General features: G+C 45.6%; 1 protein-coding gene across 5 annotated transcripts in view; it reads right to left on the minus strand.

Annotated features, from left to right (window-relative positions):
• The window catches only part of SRGAP2 (SLIT-ROBO Rho GTPase activating protein 2), a 102,877-nt gene that overhangs the window by 33,865 nt on the left and 51,506 nt on the right, over positions 1-17,506 (minus strand). For 4 of the 5 annotated variants that reach the window (XM_014258167.2, XM_014258168.2, XM_088066954.1 and 1 more), the window contains 5 exons: positions 14,683-14,898; positions 13,506-13,634; positions 8,298-8,522; positions 6,643-6,744; positions 5,589-5,786 (listed from right to left, as the gene is read on the minus strand). In XM_014258167.2, the coding sequence (XP_014113642.1) occupies positions 5,589-5,786; positions 6,643-6,744; positions 8,298-8,522; positions 13,506-13,634; positions 14,683-14,898 (870 nt within the window). The remainder of the gene's footprint in view (positions 1-5,588; positions 5,787-6,642; positions 6,745-8,297; positions 8,523-13,505; positions 13,635-14,682; positions 14,899-17,506) is intronic. The other variant, XM_088066955.1, reaches the window with a different exon arrangement.

Genomic DNA, 17,506 nt, shown 5'->3' on the forward strand with positions numbered 1-17,506 from the left:
ACACTGAATTTACAGAGTGACACTGAATTTACAGTGACACTGAATTTACAGAGTGACACTGAATTTACAGTGACACTGAATTTACAGAGTGACACTGAATTTACAGTGACACTGAATTTACAGAATGACACTGAATTTAGAGTGACACTGAATTTACAGAGTGACACTGAATTTACAGAGTGACACTGAATTTACAGTGACACTGAATTTACACAGTAACACTGAATTTACAGTGACACTGAATTTACAGTGACACTGAATTTACAGAATGACACTGAATTTAGAGTGACACTGAATTTACAGAGTGACACTGAATTTACAGAGTGACACTGAATTTACAGTGACACTGAATTTACAGAGTGACACTGAATTTACAGTGACACTGAATTTACAGTGACACTGAATTTACAGAGTGACACTGAATTTACAGTGACACTGAATTTACAGAATGACACTGAATTTACAGAGTGACACTGAATTTACAGAGTGACACTGAATTTAGAGTGACACTGAATTTAGAGTGACACTGAATTTACAGAGTGACACTGAATTTACAGAGTGACACTGAATTTACAGTGACACTGAATTTACAGTGACACTGAATTTACAGAGTGACACTGAATTTACAGTGACACTGAATTTACAGAGTGACACTGAATTTACAGTGACACTGAATTTACAGAATGACACTGAATTTACAGAGTGACACTGAATTTACAGAGTGACACTGAATTTACAGTGACACTGAATTTACAGTGACACTGAATTTACAGTGACACTGGATTTACAGAGTGACACTGAATTTACAGAATGACACTGAATTTACAGTGACACTGAATTTACAGAGTGACACTGAATTTACAGAGTGACACTGAATTTACAGTGACACTGAATTTACAGTGACACTGAATTTAGAGTGACACTGAATTTACAGAGTGACACTGAATTTACAGAGTGACACTGAATTTACAGAGTGACACTGAATTTACAGAGTAACACTGAATTTAGAGTGACACTGAATTTACAGTGTGACACTGAATTTACAGAGTGACACTGAATTTACAGAGTGACACTGAATTTACAGAGTAACACTGAATTTAGAGTGACACTGAATTTACAGTGTGACACTGAATTTAGAGTGACACTGAATTTGCAGTTGCAGAGTGACACCAAAATTGACAATAACAGAATAACTCTGAAATTCACAGTTAAAGCACAAACTAAATCCTGCCTTGTGCATCTGGGTAACTCTGAAGCTCAGCCCACTGATATTTTGAGCCCAACCAATCTTGAATCAACGATCTTCCAGGCCTTTTCCACCCTTAACAATTCTGAAATTCTGTGAATTCTCCATCTGCAGGGCAATTTCCATTGTTCCACTGTGGGATCAGCTGAATGTTTGGCATCTTCTGAGCCATCAGAGGAGCTGTCATCCACCCCTCAGTGAATGAGCAATCTGTTTTAACCAACTAAAAGGCTGCTACTGTGCTTATTCTCTCACTTAACCTCCCTCACCCCACTTTACTTGTCAAACCCTGCGTCTGCCTCCACGCTGGATGATCCACAGGGCTGCAAAGGACAAAACAAATGAAGATATTATTGAAGTTCAGATTTATTCTGGCAGTGGGATATTGTACAGCCACGCATTTTTCCTGCTGCTCCCTGATTTTCCACAGCTCTGCAAATGCTGGGGGTTTTTTTTGGGTTTTTTTTTTTTTTTTCTTTTTGCAGCTCTTTCATCTCTGATCTTGCAGTTCTGAGCAGTTTTATTTATCTTCACTGAGCTGCAGCGTGTGAAATACTCTGCTGCACAGGGGCTGCCCACATTAGAAATGCGATATATTTGCACTCAAAACCACAAACTCTGCAAATATCACAGAGCACCCTCTGGAATCCTGAGAGATCTTCAAATTTCTGCCAGCAGAACGAGCCCAGAGAGAGGATCCTCGTCTAATAATGAAATGTTCTTGTCAGAATCAAATCCTCCAATGGTTTAGGTGGGAAGGAACCCCAAAGCTCCTCCAGTTTTATGGCAGGGACACTTTTCACCATCCCAGGTTGCTCCAAGTCCCGTCCAGCCTGGCCTTGGACACTTCCAGCTTTCCCCCAATTCAATCCAATTCCTTCCAGGTCTGATCTGCCCACTTAAAACTGCAAATCCTCGAGGTAAAAATTGGTATTTTTAACCACAGGAGAGCCTGGACCCCGCTTGGCCTTTGCAGGAGCAGCCTCTGTGCGGGATGGAAAGAGGCAAGTAGAAATAGACACATCAATAAATAAAGGAATTTATATAAACCCACACTGGGGCAGCAGTGAGGGTGAGGGAAAACCTTCCAGGAACTCCTCAGCTTCCCCTGAGGGCTCCCCAGCCCTGGTGTGCACTGACACAACAAACAAAAATGGCTTTAATTAACTGCCAAAAGCCTGGGTTTTATGTCCCTTTGCTTGACAACACTGAAAGAAACATTTCACAAGAATTAAGTACCTTTGGAAAGTCTCAGTGTTTCCTGCTTCCTTTATTAATATTTCAAATTTGTTGTTGTTGTTGTTTTGGAAGAAAACAGGAAGCGCCCTCACCACTATGAAAAATTAATTCCATTTTTTTTTGGGGAGGGGGAATATCCCTGTAGAATCTGTTCACCGAGCCCTAAATGGATTTTGCTCAATCAGTGAAATTTTTGCAGAAGAAAATACAATGAGCACAAATTGCAAAAATAACCTGTCTGAAGTGGGGGAGCTGAGGGTGAATCTGGCTCTGGGGGGTCTCAGGTGGAAGGACAGGAGGGTTGGAAGGCTCAGCTGCAAACAGGAGCTTAAAGATCAGCAAATCAACTCGTCTTGGCAGGGTTAAGCTCCCCTTTGAAGCAGAACTAAACACTTAAGCCCAGCCTAAGGTGGGCCAGGCAGGGCAGGGCAGAGGCACTCACTGGGACTTGCTCTGGCTTCAAGGTCATTAAAAACATCAACAGGTACCAGGGGTTGCTTTAAAGGAGAAAAAGATGTTCCCATCCACTGCAGAATCTCATTTTTTTTTTGCTGTTTCCTCATGCCTAACATTCTGTTCCCACTGCAAGGATGCTGATGGAAAAAAAACAAAATTAATTTTAAAAAAAAAAAAAAGCTTCAGGCTTTTCTCAATGAATCACAAAGATGCATTAGCCCTGGATTCTTGGCTTAATAAAGAGAGTCAGAGGGGAAAAAAAAATAAATAAAAAGAATCAAACTACAGGAGACCTGTATGAGGATTTCACTCATTGGAACCAACTGGAACCAGAACAAAGCAGCAGAAACCTCGTTTTTGCAGGGTGACAATTCAGAGGTGAAGATCAGCTGGGAGTCAGAGCCAGGAGCATTTCTGCACCTACAAAACGGAGGAAGGTGGGAATCTCTGAGCCCAAAGCCCTGCAGGATGTTCCCAGCCAGAACCAGCTGCAGCAGGGATGAAGCAGAACCCAACCAGACCCTGCCTTCCCCCCTGGTCAGGATATTAAGAAAAAAACCATTTCTGCCACTGCTCCACATCCTGATCCATCCCCAGCCAGGAAAACGCAGTGATTTTCCTCTCTCACCCCTCTCCAAGAATAATTCCAGCTCGACTGAAGGATGTGGGAACTGGATCCACTTCCCACAGGGCCAGCACCAGCAGGACCCCCCAGCTGCAGGACTCGGGAGGATTTCATCCCCCATCTCCCCATGTGGCAAAAACAAACCTGCATTAATCCCACAGCACTTCACACCAGCATTGTTCTGCTTCCTCCTCTTTCCAGAGTTAAAAAAACCCAACATTTTGCCTAAAATGATGCTGGTTTAGAGGTGAAAGAATGAAAATTTCCCCCCCTTGTCAGTGCCCAGGCGGTGCCAGCTGTGCCCAGCTGTGCCCGGATCCCTGGCTCTGGAAGCAGGGCTGTAACCATGGCAGCAGCAGCGCATCCCTGGATTTTGGCTCCCTGAAGTCGCTGTCACCTCCCTGCCTCACCACCTGCAGCAGCTCAGGGCTGAGCCCATCCTTCCCTGCACTCTGGGAAGTTTAAATTCCCCTGAACACAAATCTCCCTTCAAAGCCCAGCGGGAGATCCATCAGCACACCGGGATGAGGAAATACAGATTATTCCAGTCTGCAGATACCCCAATGAGTGTCCTTCCACTAAAATCCCATTGCTGTATTCAGCCAAGAGCTCTGCCTAGGAATGCAGCACATGGAATTTCCTCCCTGAGTCACATTCATATGGAATATTCTTTGAAATCAGCATTTTTCTTACGGTTCCTGTCCCCCAGCACATCACAAGGTAAAAGGGAATTAAATCTCAGTTCTGCACTGCACTTTGTTTTTTATCCCCTACACAAAGCTCTGCCCCCAGGCCTCATTAATGCCCATCTGAGGGTTTTATGAGACACTGAAAAAGCTGCTCCTGGCAGATTCAGAGCTGGAAATCCTTATCAAGGCTATTTATAAGCCTGGCCAATAGCAGATCAATGCAGCATCTGATCAGGTTGGGTCTCTCTCTAGCACCACACCAACAACATGAAACAGAGAAATATCCCATCCAGATTGAGCCCTGGGCTCCTCCTGCTCCTGTTTGAACTCAAAATAGCTCTCCCTAGAGAGGGAAAGCTCAGAGTTCAATTAAAAATCACTTTTCTAGTTCCATAACCCTGGGCAGGGTGGTCAATCCTGCCTTAATTGAAGCAGCTTCTCCACCCACTTCTCTCAACAGCCAGATTCACCTTCAGTGAAGGATTTTGGATTTTTCCAAGTCAAGGCCTAATGATCCATCCTGCCAAGTTAGTTCCATTTGCACTGAAAATTCAGATTTTTAACAAGCAACACCGTTCTGGGAAGAAAGTGGTGAAGGATGCCCAAAGGAATCACAAATTATCCAGGGTAAAATCCATGATTTTCATCTGCTGCTCGGGAATATTTTGAAACTGGAAACAAATTCAACGGTTTAACATAAATCTGATGCAGGAAAAAGATAGTCTGGCACGAAATTCAATATCAAAAAGCACTCAGCATCTTGTAAAAAACACTGACTCAATGAAAAGCTTATGCAGGCTGAAATTGTAAGATGATAACAAAAAAAATGAAAGAGCTAAACATTCTTTAGTTTGCACTAGTTTTGAAATTTCATGTTTACAAGCTATTAAGTTCTTTCTCAGAAAACTCCTTTTCAGATGCAGAAGAAACCAAACTTGACACAATTTACCCACAGACTATGTTTGAATCAACAGAGGCATCCCAAAATACCTCCAGGGAATTGAGAGCACACGTTTTTAAACCCCAACACTCTGCTTGCCCAAAATCAGTGAGAGAAGCGTTTTCTGTTGGGCAGGAACATCACACTCCGTTGTGAGGATAATTCTGAATGGATCACATTGAAAATTACAGAATTGTGGAATGGGTTGAGTTGGGAAGGATCCTAAAGATCATCCAGGGGATGGGCAGGGACACTTTCCACTATCCCAGGCTGCTCCAAGCCTTGGACACTTCCAGGGATGGAGCAGCCACAGCTGCAGCACCCTCAGAGGGCAGAACTTAATGAGACAGGGGGGAAAAAAACCTCCAAAATCCCTAAGAATCAGCCCCTTACTGTGAAGTAGAACTGCTCAGTCTCCTGCTGGTTTGCCCTCCTCTTGGCAATGCTGGGTTTGCTCATGAACGTTTCCGACACCGTGGATTTCACCGACTCCATGGAGTTGCTGTACTGGAAGCAGTCAGAGACATCAAAGTCCTCTATGGTGACAATGTCCTGGATCGTCTGCAGCGTGGCCTCCATCGTCTTCTTAACCTGCCCAGCAAGGAGGAGAGAACCCAAAACCTCAAGGTTTTCTCTTGTAAGTAAACAACAGAGGTCGTGGAGTCCCCCCGAGCACTTTGCTAATAAACAGATATTACTGGTTTCACACCCTGTGTGCTGTAATTAATTCTGGCTCGTTAACAGCACAGTCCATGCAAGCACAGAGCTGGCAGCACCCTGAACCTGCCAGGACTCGGTGCCAGGATTGCAGTTGTGATCTCACGGGCTGGGATCAGGAGGAGATGGAAAGAAATTTCACCTCAAAGCAAAGAAAGCTGGAACAAAGATTTCCCTAAATTGTCTTCTGCAACTGCGTCTACTGGGCATCAAATGTTAATTACAAACAGGACTCTGCTGCACTGTGCACTTTTACTGAAGGCCAGAATCAACTTTCCAGACATAAAAGGGGTTGTAAATTTTGCCCCAAAATTCCTGAACACAGAGGTGCAGGGATTAGATCCCCGTTCCTGTCATCTTCCTCTCACCTTGGATAGCCAATGAAACAAAAATCACTAACTCAGGTTATGCATACTCACTTCAAAACATTAAATTCCTCCTTTTCCATTTGCTATCCAAATTCAGCCTTGGCAAAACAGCCAGTCTTATCAAGTTAAGGATGGGAAGAGAAATATGGGGGGGGATTTTAAAGGATTTTAAAGGATTCTCTCCAAGCACCCAACTTTGCTGTGAGATCGCACGATAATTTATGCACAAGATGCTTTGGCCTTGAATTTTACCACAAATGTTAACAAAAAGGGATCACAACAACCAGATTCTTCCACAATCAGTGCCCAATAACCACTGGAAGTGGCTAAGAGGGGCTGCTGAGTTTTGGTTATTCACTGACCTCTTCATTTTCAATCTTCAGCGTCGACAGCCGGGACTGCAGCTGCTGACACCTCTGCACCAACTCGCTCTGGACTGGCTGCTGGGCACAGAGCTGAGACTCCTGCAAGAGAAACAGCACAGCAGAGCATTGCAGTCACTCATTTATTTATCAGACACAAACTCCCTGAAGTGCTGAACTTCCAAACTCGGTGAAGCTGGGTTTCAACCAGAGGAGAAGGTTCTGCAGAAGCTGGGAGGATTGAACAGCGAGCAGAGGATGATGGCAGCATCAAAGAAGAGCCAGAAAGCATCAGCTGCTTTCAGTGATGTCAGCTCATCGTGTGCTGTGCAAGTCTGGAGGTGCTGTACCCCAGGTATTTGGATAAACCACATCAAAAATGAAGAATTTGGTTCAGTTCTTCAGCCAGGCACCCTGGGCTAGGGGCACAAGGGGCTGGGATTGCTCAGCTGAGCCACCTGCACGGCACAGCAACAGGCACAGGTCACTCCTGGATGAATCCAGGGCAGCAGAAATAAAAAGAGCACAGGCTGGGGACCTGTCACACACACCAGAACACCGAGGTTCCCTGAGCTGCTCGTTTTGTTCTGGGTTTTGTGTGGGTTTTCTTACAAGAAAACACTGACCTCGCTGCCTGAGGCTGTTTCTTCAGAGACAGAAATTGAAACTGGGAGTTTTATCCCAGCCGTGCACACACAGGATCACACATTCTGATTTCATCTGCTGCGTGCAGCACCACTGCAACAAGAGCATCAGCTGCATTTCTAAACACTCCTCAGGCCTTGAGAGATAAATGATAAATGATTCAGTGAATGGGAGCTGCTCCTGAATGAGACTCTGCAGGTGATTCCTTTTCTTCCTACGATCTTACAGCATCACAAGCACAGAAAAATCCAGGAAAGGTCATTTGGAGTCTGAAAAACGGGAGAGACAAAGAGGAGCCTGGAGCAGTGGCTGTAATTCCCAGCCCAAAAGGAGAGGCTGTCTGCAGGAGCCTGTGCTCGGGGGATAATCTGGAAATGCAACCAACTGACCCAAATTGTCACTCTGTGCATGTGCTCCCACTCAGAACCAGTTTCACTTGTGGGGCTTTCAGCAGCTCCCAGCTGAGCAACCACGTCTTGTTAAACACAAAAAAGAGAGGGGTTTGCCCTGCCAAAAATGAAGATTCCTCTGACAGCCCCAGCTCACAGGGAGGATGCAGAAAGCACCAGCACAAAGCATTTGTGCTCTCAGGTTGCACACTCAGACGCTGCAAAAAAACAGCATTTAGGTTTCTTATATTGGCCCTTCCAATCTCAAAATTCAGAGGCTGTCTTGGGGATCAACCTGTGGTTGAAGGAAAGCATTTCCTACTCCCATTTAATATCAAACCTAATTAAGAATTTTCACCTCCAGTGAAGGGCCAAGGGTCAGGATCAGCTTGGATTTAACAGCAGCTCCTTGTCACAGAATCTCTGGGGCTGCAAGGGACCTCTGGAGATCATCCAGCTTTGACAGCCAAGAAACTTTACAAACAGAGATATCTCTGCTTCGTCTTTTCATCATCTCCAACCTCCCAGGCTCCCCAAAGAGCCCACCAGGCAGCCCTGGAGGGGTCACTTTATCAAAAGTGAGTGTGATAAACAGGCAGAGCGAGCTGCACCCGCACTGACCATGTCCCCCATGTGTGGCTGGAACTCAAACTTCATGGGGGGGCAGAAGACGTTGTTGTACATCTCCATCAGCCTCTGCTTGTCGCTGTTGGCGTCCAGGTTCTCCACGGCGTTCTCGATGGCGTCCAGCCCCTCGTGCTTGGACTGCTCCAGGTTGAGCTCGGCCGACAGGAACGTCCTCAGGGCTCTGTTGAGGCTGGCGTGGTAGCCCAGGTCACAGCACTGCTGGAAAAACACACACAACTCCAGATGAATAAGGGAACTCAGGAATGGGGATCTGAGCGCTTCCAGAGGTTGGATAAATGGGGAATGAGATGTGGGGGTTTTGTTGTCTTTGTCCCATTGGCTGCACAGAGCTCCTCAAGGTGTAACCCCATGCAAATTTTATCATTGATTACCAAGATTAAATCATTGTAACAGCTTGTGGGGTTTTCTTGGAGTTTTTGAGACTTGTTTTTCATGGAGTACTCGAGACTCATTTCATCCAAAAAGTTTAACAGCAGAATTTCTCTAAATTCTAACCTGACTCTTTTAGGGCTCTTGTTCCTATGAAAACACCTCAAAATCCTTAAATAACACCATGCAAAGGAAGAGGAAAGCAAGTCACTGAAGTGCTATTGGAGAGACAAGATTTGGATCATCTATAAAGGCCAATCTGCACCCAAATAATTCCACAATTCCAGCAAACTGCTTCGTTCCATGTACTCCAGGAAGGAGGAGCACGACCTGGACGTGAAAACAGAGTCACCAAACCCAGCAGCCACCACTTGGGGATGATTCCATTGCTGGGGTGAAACAGAAGAGCAAAAAACTTTGAAGCAAGAAGTGGTTATGGTCAAGAATTTCCTGGCTATGGCTGACACTGGGATGATGTCACCGGGGGACAATCAAGCAGCTTCATTTCCACCACGGCTGCAAGAGCCAAGTTTTCCTGTTTCAGAAGGGGAAAAAAAGGAGCTTTTCATTAGCAGGAGATCAGAAGCAGCCTGGATTTTTCAGCCATCTCATAAAGTGAACAAGAAGGAGCCCACCTTCCTGGAACTGCGAGCAAGATTACATCCACTAGGAGAATATCCAAAAAGGGAAGAAAGAGACCATCTGCTTGATTGCTGTGCTGCTCTGTAAGCAAAATTCACATGAAAACTCCCATCATTTGGGTCTCATCACTGTCATTGTTTGCAAACGCAGGGGAAAAAAAGAGGGGAAAAAAGAAGGGGTGGGGGGAGAGGGAAGAGAAAGTGCTGGACCATTCCCTGCTCCCACAGAATTCCTGCCACCGAGTGCTGGAAGCCTGGCTCTTGTGCCAAACAAGCTGTGGCAGGTGTGAAGCCTTGGAAAAAGAGCTGCAGTTGCTGGTTGGGCTGCAGGCAGTGAATTAAAGGACTTTACATTCAATCAGAAAAGAATAAAACCAGCCAAGCAAAAAAAAAAAAAAAAAAAACAAAAACCAACAACCACCCAAAAAACCCCAAACCAAAACAAAAAGCAAAATAAAAGAGGCTTGATTGAGAATCTGCACGTGTGGAGGCAGCCTTGGATGAAGAGGCACTCCCAGCTCAGTCTGCAGCCATGGGGGAAAGATGGGATTGGGACAGGGATTGGGATCAGCTCACATTTAACAGCAGCACTTGCTCCTTTCCACAGGATTTTTGGGGTTGCAAGGGACCTCTGGAGATCACCCAGGTCAAGCCAGGGTCACCTGGAGGTGACACAGGGACACGTCCAGGTGGGTTTGGGGCATCTGCAGGGAGGGAAACTCCAGGACTTCCCTGGGCAGAAGTTCCAGGGCTCTGCCACCCTCATGGACAGAAGCTCTTCCCCATGTTGAGGTGGAATTTCTTGTGTTTGTGGTTTATTACTCCTTGTTCTGTCGCTGAACAGAGCCTGGCACCGTCCTGACATCCCTTGGGGAGGTTTGGATTGGTGGGAGGTTTGTATGGATTGGTGGGAGGTTTGTATGGATTGGTGGGAGGTTTGTATGGATTGGTGGGAGGTTTGTATGGATTGGTGGGAGCCCCTCCCAGCCCCCAAAATTGTCTTTGTGGGTTCTGCTGGACCCTCCCCAGCAGCTCCCTGTCATTCCTCAACTGCAGAGCCCAGAACTGAACACAATTCCTGCTGGTGCACCCTCCCAGTGTGACCAGTTTGTCCTCCCAGGAATGCACTGGGAGGACTGGGAACCCAAAGGGGAGTTCATGTGTCGCACTCAGGCAGAACGTGCTGGCTCTTTGCTATTGAAGCCACTGACAGAAAACATCTCCCAGCCCACTCCCCCACTTTAAAGAGATTTTTGTGGGGTTTTTTTTTAAGTCCAGTGTTCCATGTTTATAAATGCACCAGTCCTGCCATCCCTTTTCTGGGTTATATAAATGTTTGATGGAATCGCTCTCGAAGGAAATCAATTTTTTATAAGAATTTAATGATAACTCATTCAAATTCACTTCCCAACATGACAGCTGATTAACCCTTTGCCAGCTAGCTTTCAAACAGACCTCAAAAATAGAAGATTTAAGGGGAAAAGGCCCTCTGTTTTAAAATGTAATTCACATTTGGAAGGGGAAGGATGAGATCCTGGAGTAGGCAGCCATGGACCATCTATTCCTAGAAGAGCAAACCAAGCTCTGGGACTCACACACACATTTTTATCTTTTTTTTTTTTTCCTCCATCCTGTCCTAGTGACCCTTTTATAAATATGAGTTAATGCAAACTTCCCCATTACTGTAATATTTCATTAGCATCAAAGAGCTGCCTCAGTCCCCAAAGTCAGGAAATTCAAAACTACTGGGCTATGGCAGAAACAATTTATTGCTCTTAACTCTCGACAAGGAATTAACTCCCTGTTATCCTTCCCTGCACACTGCAGAGGGAACAATGTGCTGGACAAACATGACATTAAACAAACTTTAATGCTGTTTGGCCTAACACAATCTCCTTGGAAGTAACTTTGAAGATTACTTTTATATTATATTTCAAAATTCAATATCACCAAACGATTAGATTGAGGGAAGGCATTACAGCCTGGCTTAAAAATCACATTTTTATTCAAGTCAGATGGCTCAGATAACCATCACTGGTTATAACTGTTAATTTTCAATCCTTCAGGATCAAAGGCATTAATAAATCTATTTTCCCTGTGTCTCAACAATGAGATAACTGAACTCCATCTCCTGTGCTCCCAGACAAGTCCCACATTTTTCCATGCCTGAACACAGAGCAGATAACACTTTTATTTTGAAGATGATGGGATTTTGTAGAGTTAAATTGAACGCTCCAAGGGCAGGGACTCACCCAGAGCCACAAGGAACAGCCAAATTCCCTGGAATTCAGAAGTTTGTTCTTGTTCTGCCGTGCTCCAGACACAGCTGGGACTGCCCAGGGAGAGCAGCCCTTCCTTCCAGGCTGGGTAGCCCAGATTTGTCGTGTCCTGCTGAAAACACCTCAGCTCTGTGCTCAGGAATCATTCTGGGCTTGTGAAACCCAAAAGCATCCTTTGCTACTTGTGATTCATGAAAATACACCAAGAACAAACTGAACCAGGCAGCATTTCAGGGGAAGACTTGAGAGACAGAGCTTTAGATGAAAAATATTAAAACAATGAAATTAGGCTGATGTTGGTGAAATTAATCCCAATCTTGTAGCTTTGATAGAAATATATACAGAGAGTTTTAATTTGTTAAAAACCCAGGGCCATGCAATTAAGGTTGAGCAAATGTTAAGCAAAACAGGACTCCTAAAAAGGCAGCAGGAATAAACAAACCAGGCCTCTGCAGCACAGCAATCCTGCAAACCACAACATTTGGAAATAACAGCATTTTTCAAGCCCACTCTCAGTGACAGCCCTGACCTCCAAAGGACAGGTTTAAATCAACACCTGGCACAAGAGCACTCCAGGCGAGTTTATCATCAGCTGAATAAATGTATCCTATGGACTGCTGGTTATTCTAATAGCTGGGTAATTAATTGAGATCTGAGTGCTCTTTACTGCCTGTGTCTAGAGACTCTTGTGCTCATCACTCCCTGCTCCTCCACAGCAGCTCCCTCCAGGCTCTGCAGCCGCGAGATTCCAGCAGGGATGGCCTTGGAAAGGGAACAGGATCCCACACTCAGTGTGTCCAGGGGAAGGATTGGGAACAGGATCCCACACTCAGTGTGTCCAGGGGAAGGGGAGGAACAGGATCCCACACTCAGTGTGTCCAGGGGAAGGGATGGAACAGGATCCCACACTCAGTGTGTCCAGGGGAAGGATTGGGAACAGGATCCCACACTCAGTGTGTCCAGGGGAAGGATTGGGAACAGGATCCCACACTCAGTGTGTCCAGGGGAAGGATTGGGAACAGGATCCCACACTCAGTGTGTCCAGGCTGAAGGGGTGCTTCCATCCTTGGCAATAACCTCGGGGCTCCTGGCTGAGATTTCAAAAATCAGATTTGGGGTGTTTTTTTTTGGTGGTGCATTATACCAAAAGCAGAATTGCTGCAGAATGGTGGGGAGACTGAAATATGTTCTGGTGGGCAGGGAAAGGATTGGAGGGAGCAGCTGGAGCTGTGTCAAGGAGGTTTGGGATGGAGATCAGGGAAAGGTTTTCCTCCCCAGAGGGTGCTGGGGCACTGAGCAGGCTCCCCAGGGAATGGGCACTGCTCCAAAGCTTCCAGAGCTCCAGGAGTGCTTGGACAGCATCCTCAGGCACAGCTGGGGTTCTGGGGTGTCTGTGCAGGAGCTGGACTGGATGATCCCTGTGGGTCCCCTCCAACTCAGAATATTCCATAATTCAATGGCTTTTCCAAAACCAGTTAAAAGCAGCTTTAGGAAACGCTTCTGAACTCCCTCTCTTCTACCAAATTTCTTCTACTGTTTCTACAGCTAACAATCTTTTTTTTCAAACATGCTGCTGAGTTGAAATCTTGTGGGTTTGCTCAAAACAGTCAAACGAAAATCTCAGGCAGCAGGGTGAACCTGAAGCTGGGTTTCACTTGAACTAAGCAGCTCCTCCTTTTCTCAGAGTTCCTCGTCCGTGTGACAGAGGTGGCCACCTGAGAAAAGCTCTTGTCACAGCTTAGTGACCAGTGCCAGGCCACTGAGACCCCCCAAGCTGCCCAGCCCTGCTGTGCAGAGGTTTCCAGCTGTGCAGAGGTTTCCAGCTGTGCAGAGCTTTCCAGCTGTGCAGAGGGAGGAGAGGGACGTGGGAGGCTCCCGGCCCCAGCACTTACATCAATGAGATCAGACAGGTCGTGGATGTAGTACTTGAACACCGAGGCATTGGTGGCTTCCAGGGCCAGCAGATACTCATTCCTCGCCTTGATTGCCTTCAGTCTGTTCTCTGTGTACTTTGCTTGGCGCTGAAAGGCAACAAAAAGCAGAACAGAGCGTTAAAAGAGGTGAGCAGCACCCTGAGTAACACCAGAGAACACTGAGCAAACCGTACTCTGCTCACACAGATTTTGCCCATTTGAATTCCAGTTCTGCCAGGACTCCAAGGATTGAAATGCAGATGAATTATTTAGATGGGCTTAAACATTGCTAAACTGGATTCAAAGTCTTGAGGCTGTGGGATGGGGAAGATTAAAGGAGGAATGAAGGGACAAGGAGGGTTTAGGAGGTTATGGCCCAGCTCCAGCACCACCAGAGAAGCCCATGAGGGTCTGAGGGTTGCTACAGGTACTCCATCTCTTCCAAGGCCTGAACTTTGTCCTTCCAGAGCCTAAATCCATTCAAAAATAACCCCTTCTCTTGGTCTGAACCTTAGAGCTGAACTGCTGGAGGAACCAATTGCTGAGCCCACTGGTTCTGTCCCCAGAGCCAGTTTGGGATTGCTGGTCTTGTGCTCTGGACAACAAAAATAATCACATTAACCATGAATTCCAAGCAGATATCTGCTGCTCTCCCACTCTAACCTGGTTTCAGCTTTTTGTGCCATGCCTGGGGTTACACAAACTGCACCTGACCATCCTGAAGGAGCCCTGCTGCTGGGTTTGCCTTTCCTTCAGCTGAAATAAAACCTGCAGGAATAAAACCTGCAAAAATGAAACCTGCACGAATTAAACCTGCACAAATTAAACCTGCAGGAATAAAAACCTGCAGGAATAAAAACCTGCAGGAATAAAAACCTGCAGGAATAAAAACCTGCAGGAATAAAAACCTGCAGGAATAAAAACCTGCAGGAATAAAAACCTGCAGGAATAAAACCTGCACGAATTAAACCTGCACAAATTAAACCTGCACAAATTAAACCTGCACGAATTAAACCTGCATGAATAAAACCTGCACAAATTCAACCTGCACAAATAAAACCTGCACAAATTCAACCTGCACAAATTAAAGCTGCACAAAGGATGGGGTTTGGCTGTGAGGAGGGAATCACTGGCTCCTGTGCACCCTTGCCAGTACCTTCTCCTTCATCTTCTCGATTTTTTTGACAGAGCTTCTCCGGACGTGCTTCTCCTCAAACTTGACGTTGGAGGTGGAGTCAGGGGAGCGTGGGGTCTGCTTGTCCTCCTGCTTCACCGACTTCCCAATCTGCTTCTCCTCCTGCTTCTCTGCCTCCTTCAGCTTGCTCTGGGCACTGATGCTGTCAGCGTTGTACATGTGGTAGGTTTTCATCACCTGCAGACAACAAAAAACATCACTCAGGGCCCAGGGCTGTCGGGTCTGAAATACCTGAAGCAGGAAAAAAACCACACAAAACCACTCAGGGAAATTTCCCACGTCAGAGGAGCAGGGCAGGAGGTGCCTGAGCGAGTGTGGCTCCCAAAACAGATCTGAAATCCAAGTGGGTGATTCTGCAGCTGCTGCTTTGTTTGGCTTTGGCGTGTGCCTTCTTGCACAAGCCAATAAAGGAGGCACAAAAACAACAAAAAAAGACTCAATCCAGCCTCCTTGACTGCTCAAAAGAAATGATACGGCAGGAAAATGAGAGCTTTTCATCAGCAGGTAAGGTTTCTGAAGGGAGCCCTATCAGCCTTTCATCTGGGTGAGTCAGAGCTTCAAACACCACAGGGTGGAAATCCAGTCTCAGCTGCGAGAGCCACTCATGCTCCATTTGTACAAATCGAATTTGGGACATAAAAGTACTTCTGGGCACTTCATGTAATAAAAAAAATGTGTTTCTTGCATGTAGGGAGACCCAGACCCTGTGTGGTGTGGACAACTTCTATTAAAGCACATTTTTATAGGTAAATATAGCTAAATATCCCCCCACAGTCAGGAAAATCTCATTTGTTTCATGTCATATTAATGTCTAGATTTGTGTTAAGCAGATAGAACCGAAGGACATGAGATATAAACCAGTTTTTTTATCCATAAATGCAAAGCAATTTGAGTCCCACGCCAAAACAAACACGATGCAACACTCACAGGGGGCAAAAAAAAAAATTGCACAATTGCATAAAGTCACCCATTCCAGCAGCAATAAAGGTTCCACTTGTGAATAATTTGATTTATCTCAGCTGAAAACCCGTTTAGAGCTATTTTGCAGCAGAACAGAACACAATTTCACCCGAGTGGGCTGCGTGCCCCCGCTCTGCAGTGATCAGCAGAGGTCCCAGATCCAAAGAGACTCTGGATTTAAACGTGAAAGGGAATGTGAGTGCAGCCAGTGCTAAAGAACATCCTGAATAATTCACACAGCCGCACTCCCAGCCCCTGCAGATGCTCAGACTGTAAAGCAGGCATTTATAATTATAGTAATAGATGCAGAGGAGTTGCTTTTCCTCTCTTGCTCGGAGTGGAGCTGGCAGAGAGCAGGAACAGAGCGAGAAATCCCAAATCCCAGTTTGAATGGGTTTGTGATGGTTTTGTGCCACGTTGGCAGCCACAGGCTCTGGTGTGGGGACACTGGTGACTCACTGGGGTCTGCAGAGGGCAAAAATTACAGGCTGGGACAAACCTCTGTGCTTTATTTGTAAATTTGTATTTGTATTTTTAAATTTGTATTTGTGCAGAGAAAGTAAAGATTTCACTCAGATCCATTTTACCTAAAAGCAGGGATACTGCCAATCCTTTGGATGTGGAATTAGGGAAATCACTGAGGTTGGGAAAGACCAGCTTTGGTTGATCACCCAGCCCAGAAAAAGAGGTGGAATTGCTTCTAAAAGTACCCCTAAATTTAATCACTGGTGGGGTGGCTTTAATTCCAGCAAAAAGCATCTTTTAGCACCATCAGGAGTGGCTTTTTGCAAAGGAAAAGGTTTTCTGGTGAAGGGACAATTTACAGTTCTGCAGCAGATGGAATGAATAAATAGATTTCAAATTCCCAGATATTAAAAATATCAATACCTTCCATCTCTTTGTTTAGCAAAGGCTGAATTCTGGAAGTTCTTCCTTCCAAGGGAACAGATATTAGCAGAATTCATTATTTGGCTGAAAAAAAATGAGCCTGGCACCCAGAAATGATCCCCTGTCCATGAAACTCCAGAGCCAGCTGAACTTGGATCAGAAATTTACCTCAGTTCCTAAATTCAGAGACAGATCCATGTCTTTCCTTAGGATCCCATCCATGACAGCACTCAAAAGTTGACCTGATTACGCCCTCAAACAGAAAACTATTTCTGCAGAGCTGATTTGCCTGAATATTTGGCTTTGAGGCATTAATTGTGACAAATGCTAATGAAACTATTCCCTCTATATATTTATTAACACAGGAAATTTCAGGGAACCCCCCTGAAACTCCGCAAAACTGGTTTTTACCCCGAATTTCACCACAGGGTCAATATGTTCACAGCCTGAGAACAAACCCTGGGTCACCTTCTGGAAGGAGGAAGGCCAGACCGTAAATCTCAGTGTCATGACCCAACAAACCACTCAGGAAGGACAAAAATAAAAGGGATTTTGAGCCACTGGACAGTGAGTTCTGCTTTTAAAGAAGAGAACTCGCTCAGTATCAGCTGCAGGAAGCAAAATTTTCATCAAGCAAGAGGCTTCTCCATTCATGTGTGTGAGGAGAAGAAAATCCCCAGGCACGTGAACCCTTGGGGAAACTTCCTTCCTCTTCCTCGGTGCCTCCAGTGGATTTACTGAGAGGCAAAAAGCAGAGATGGGAAACTCTTCCTGCAAAAGGAGCTGTTCTGCTCAGGGCTGAGGGACAAATAAGCTCAGAGGGTGCCTCTGAAGGCTCACACCACACAAACCCCGAGATTTTGGGTGTGTTTGGGGATAATTCTCCTGTCTCTGGCTTCTTTTTTTAAAGCAGCAAAGTAACAAATGGGCAGGGAGG

Source organism: Pseudopodoces humilis, chromosome 26 (genome assembly GCF_049639895.1).
Source record: "Pseudopodoces humilis isolate 2021_Gansu_Grassland_sample_001 chromosome 26, ASM4963989v1, whole genome shotgun sequence".
Classification (NCBI taxonomy): Eukaryota; Metazoa; Chordata; class Aves; order Passeriformes; family Paridae; genus Pseudopodoces; species Pseudopodoces humilis.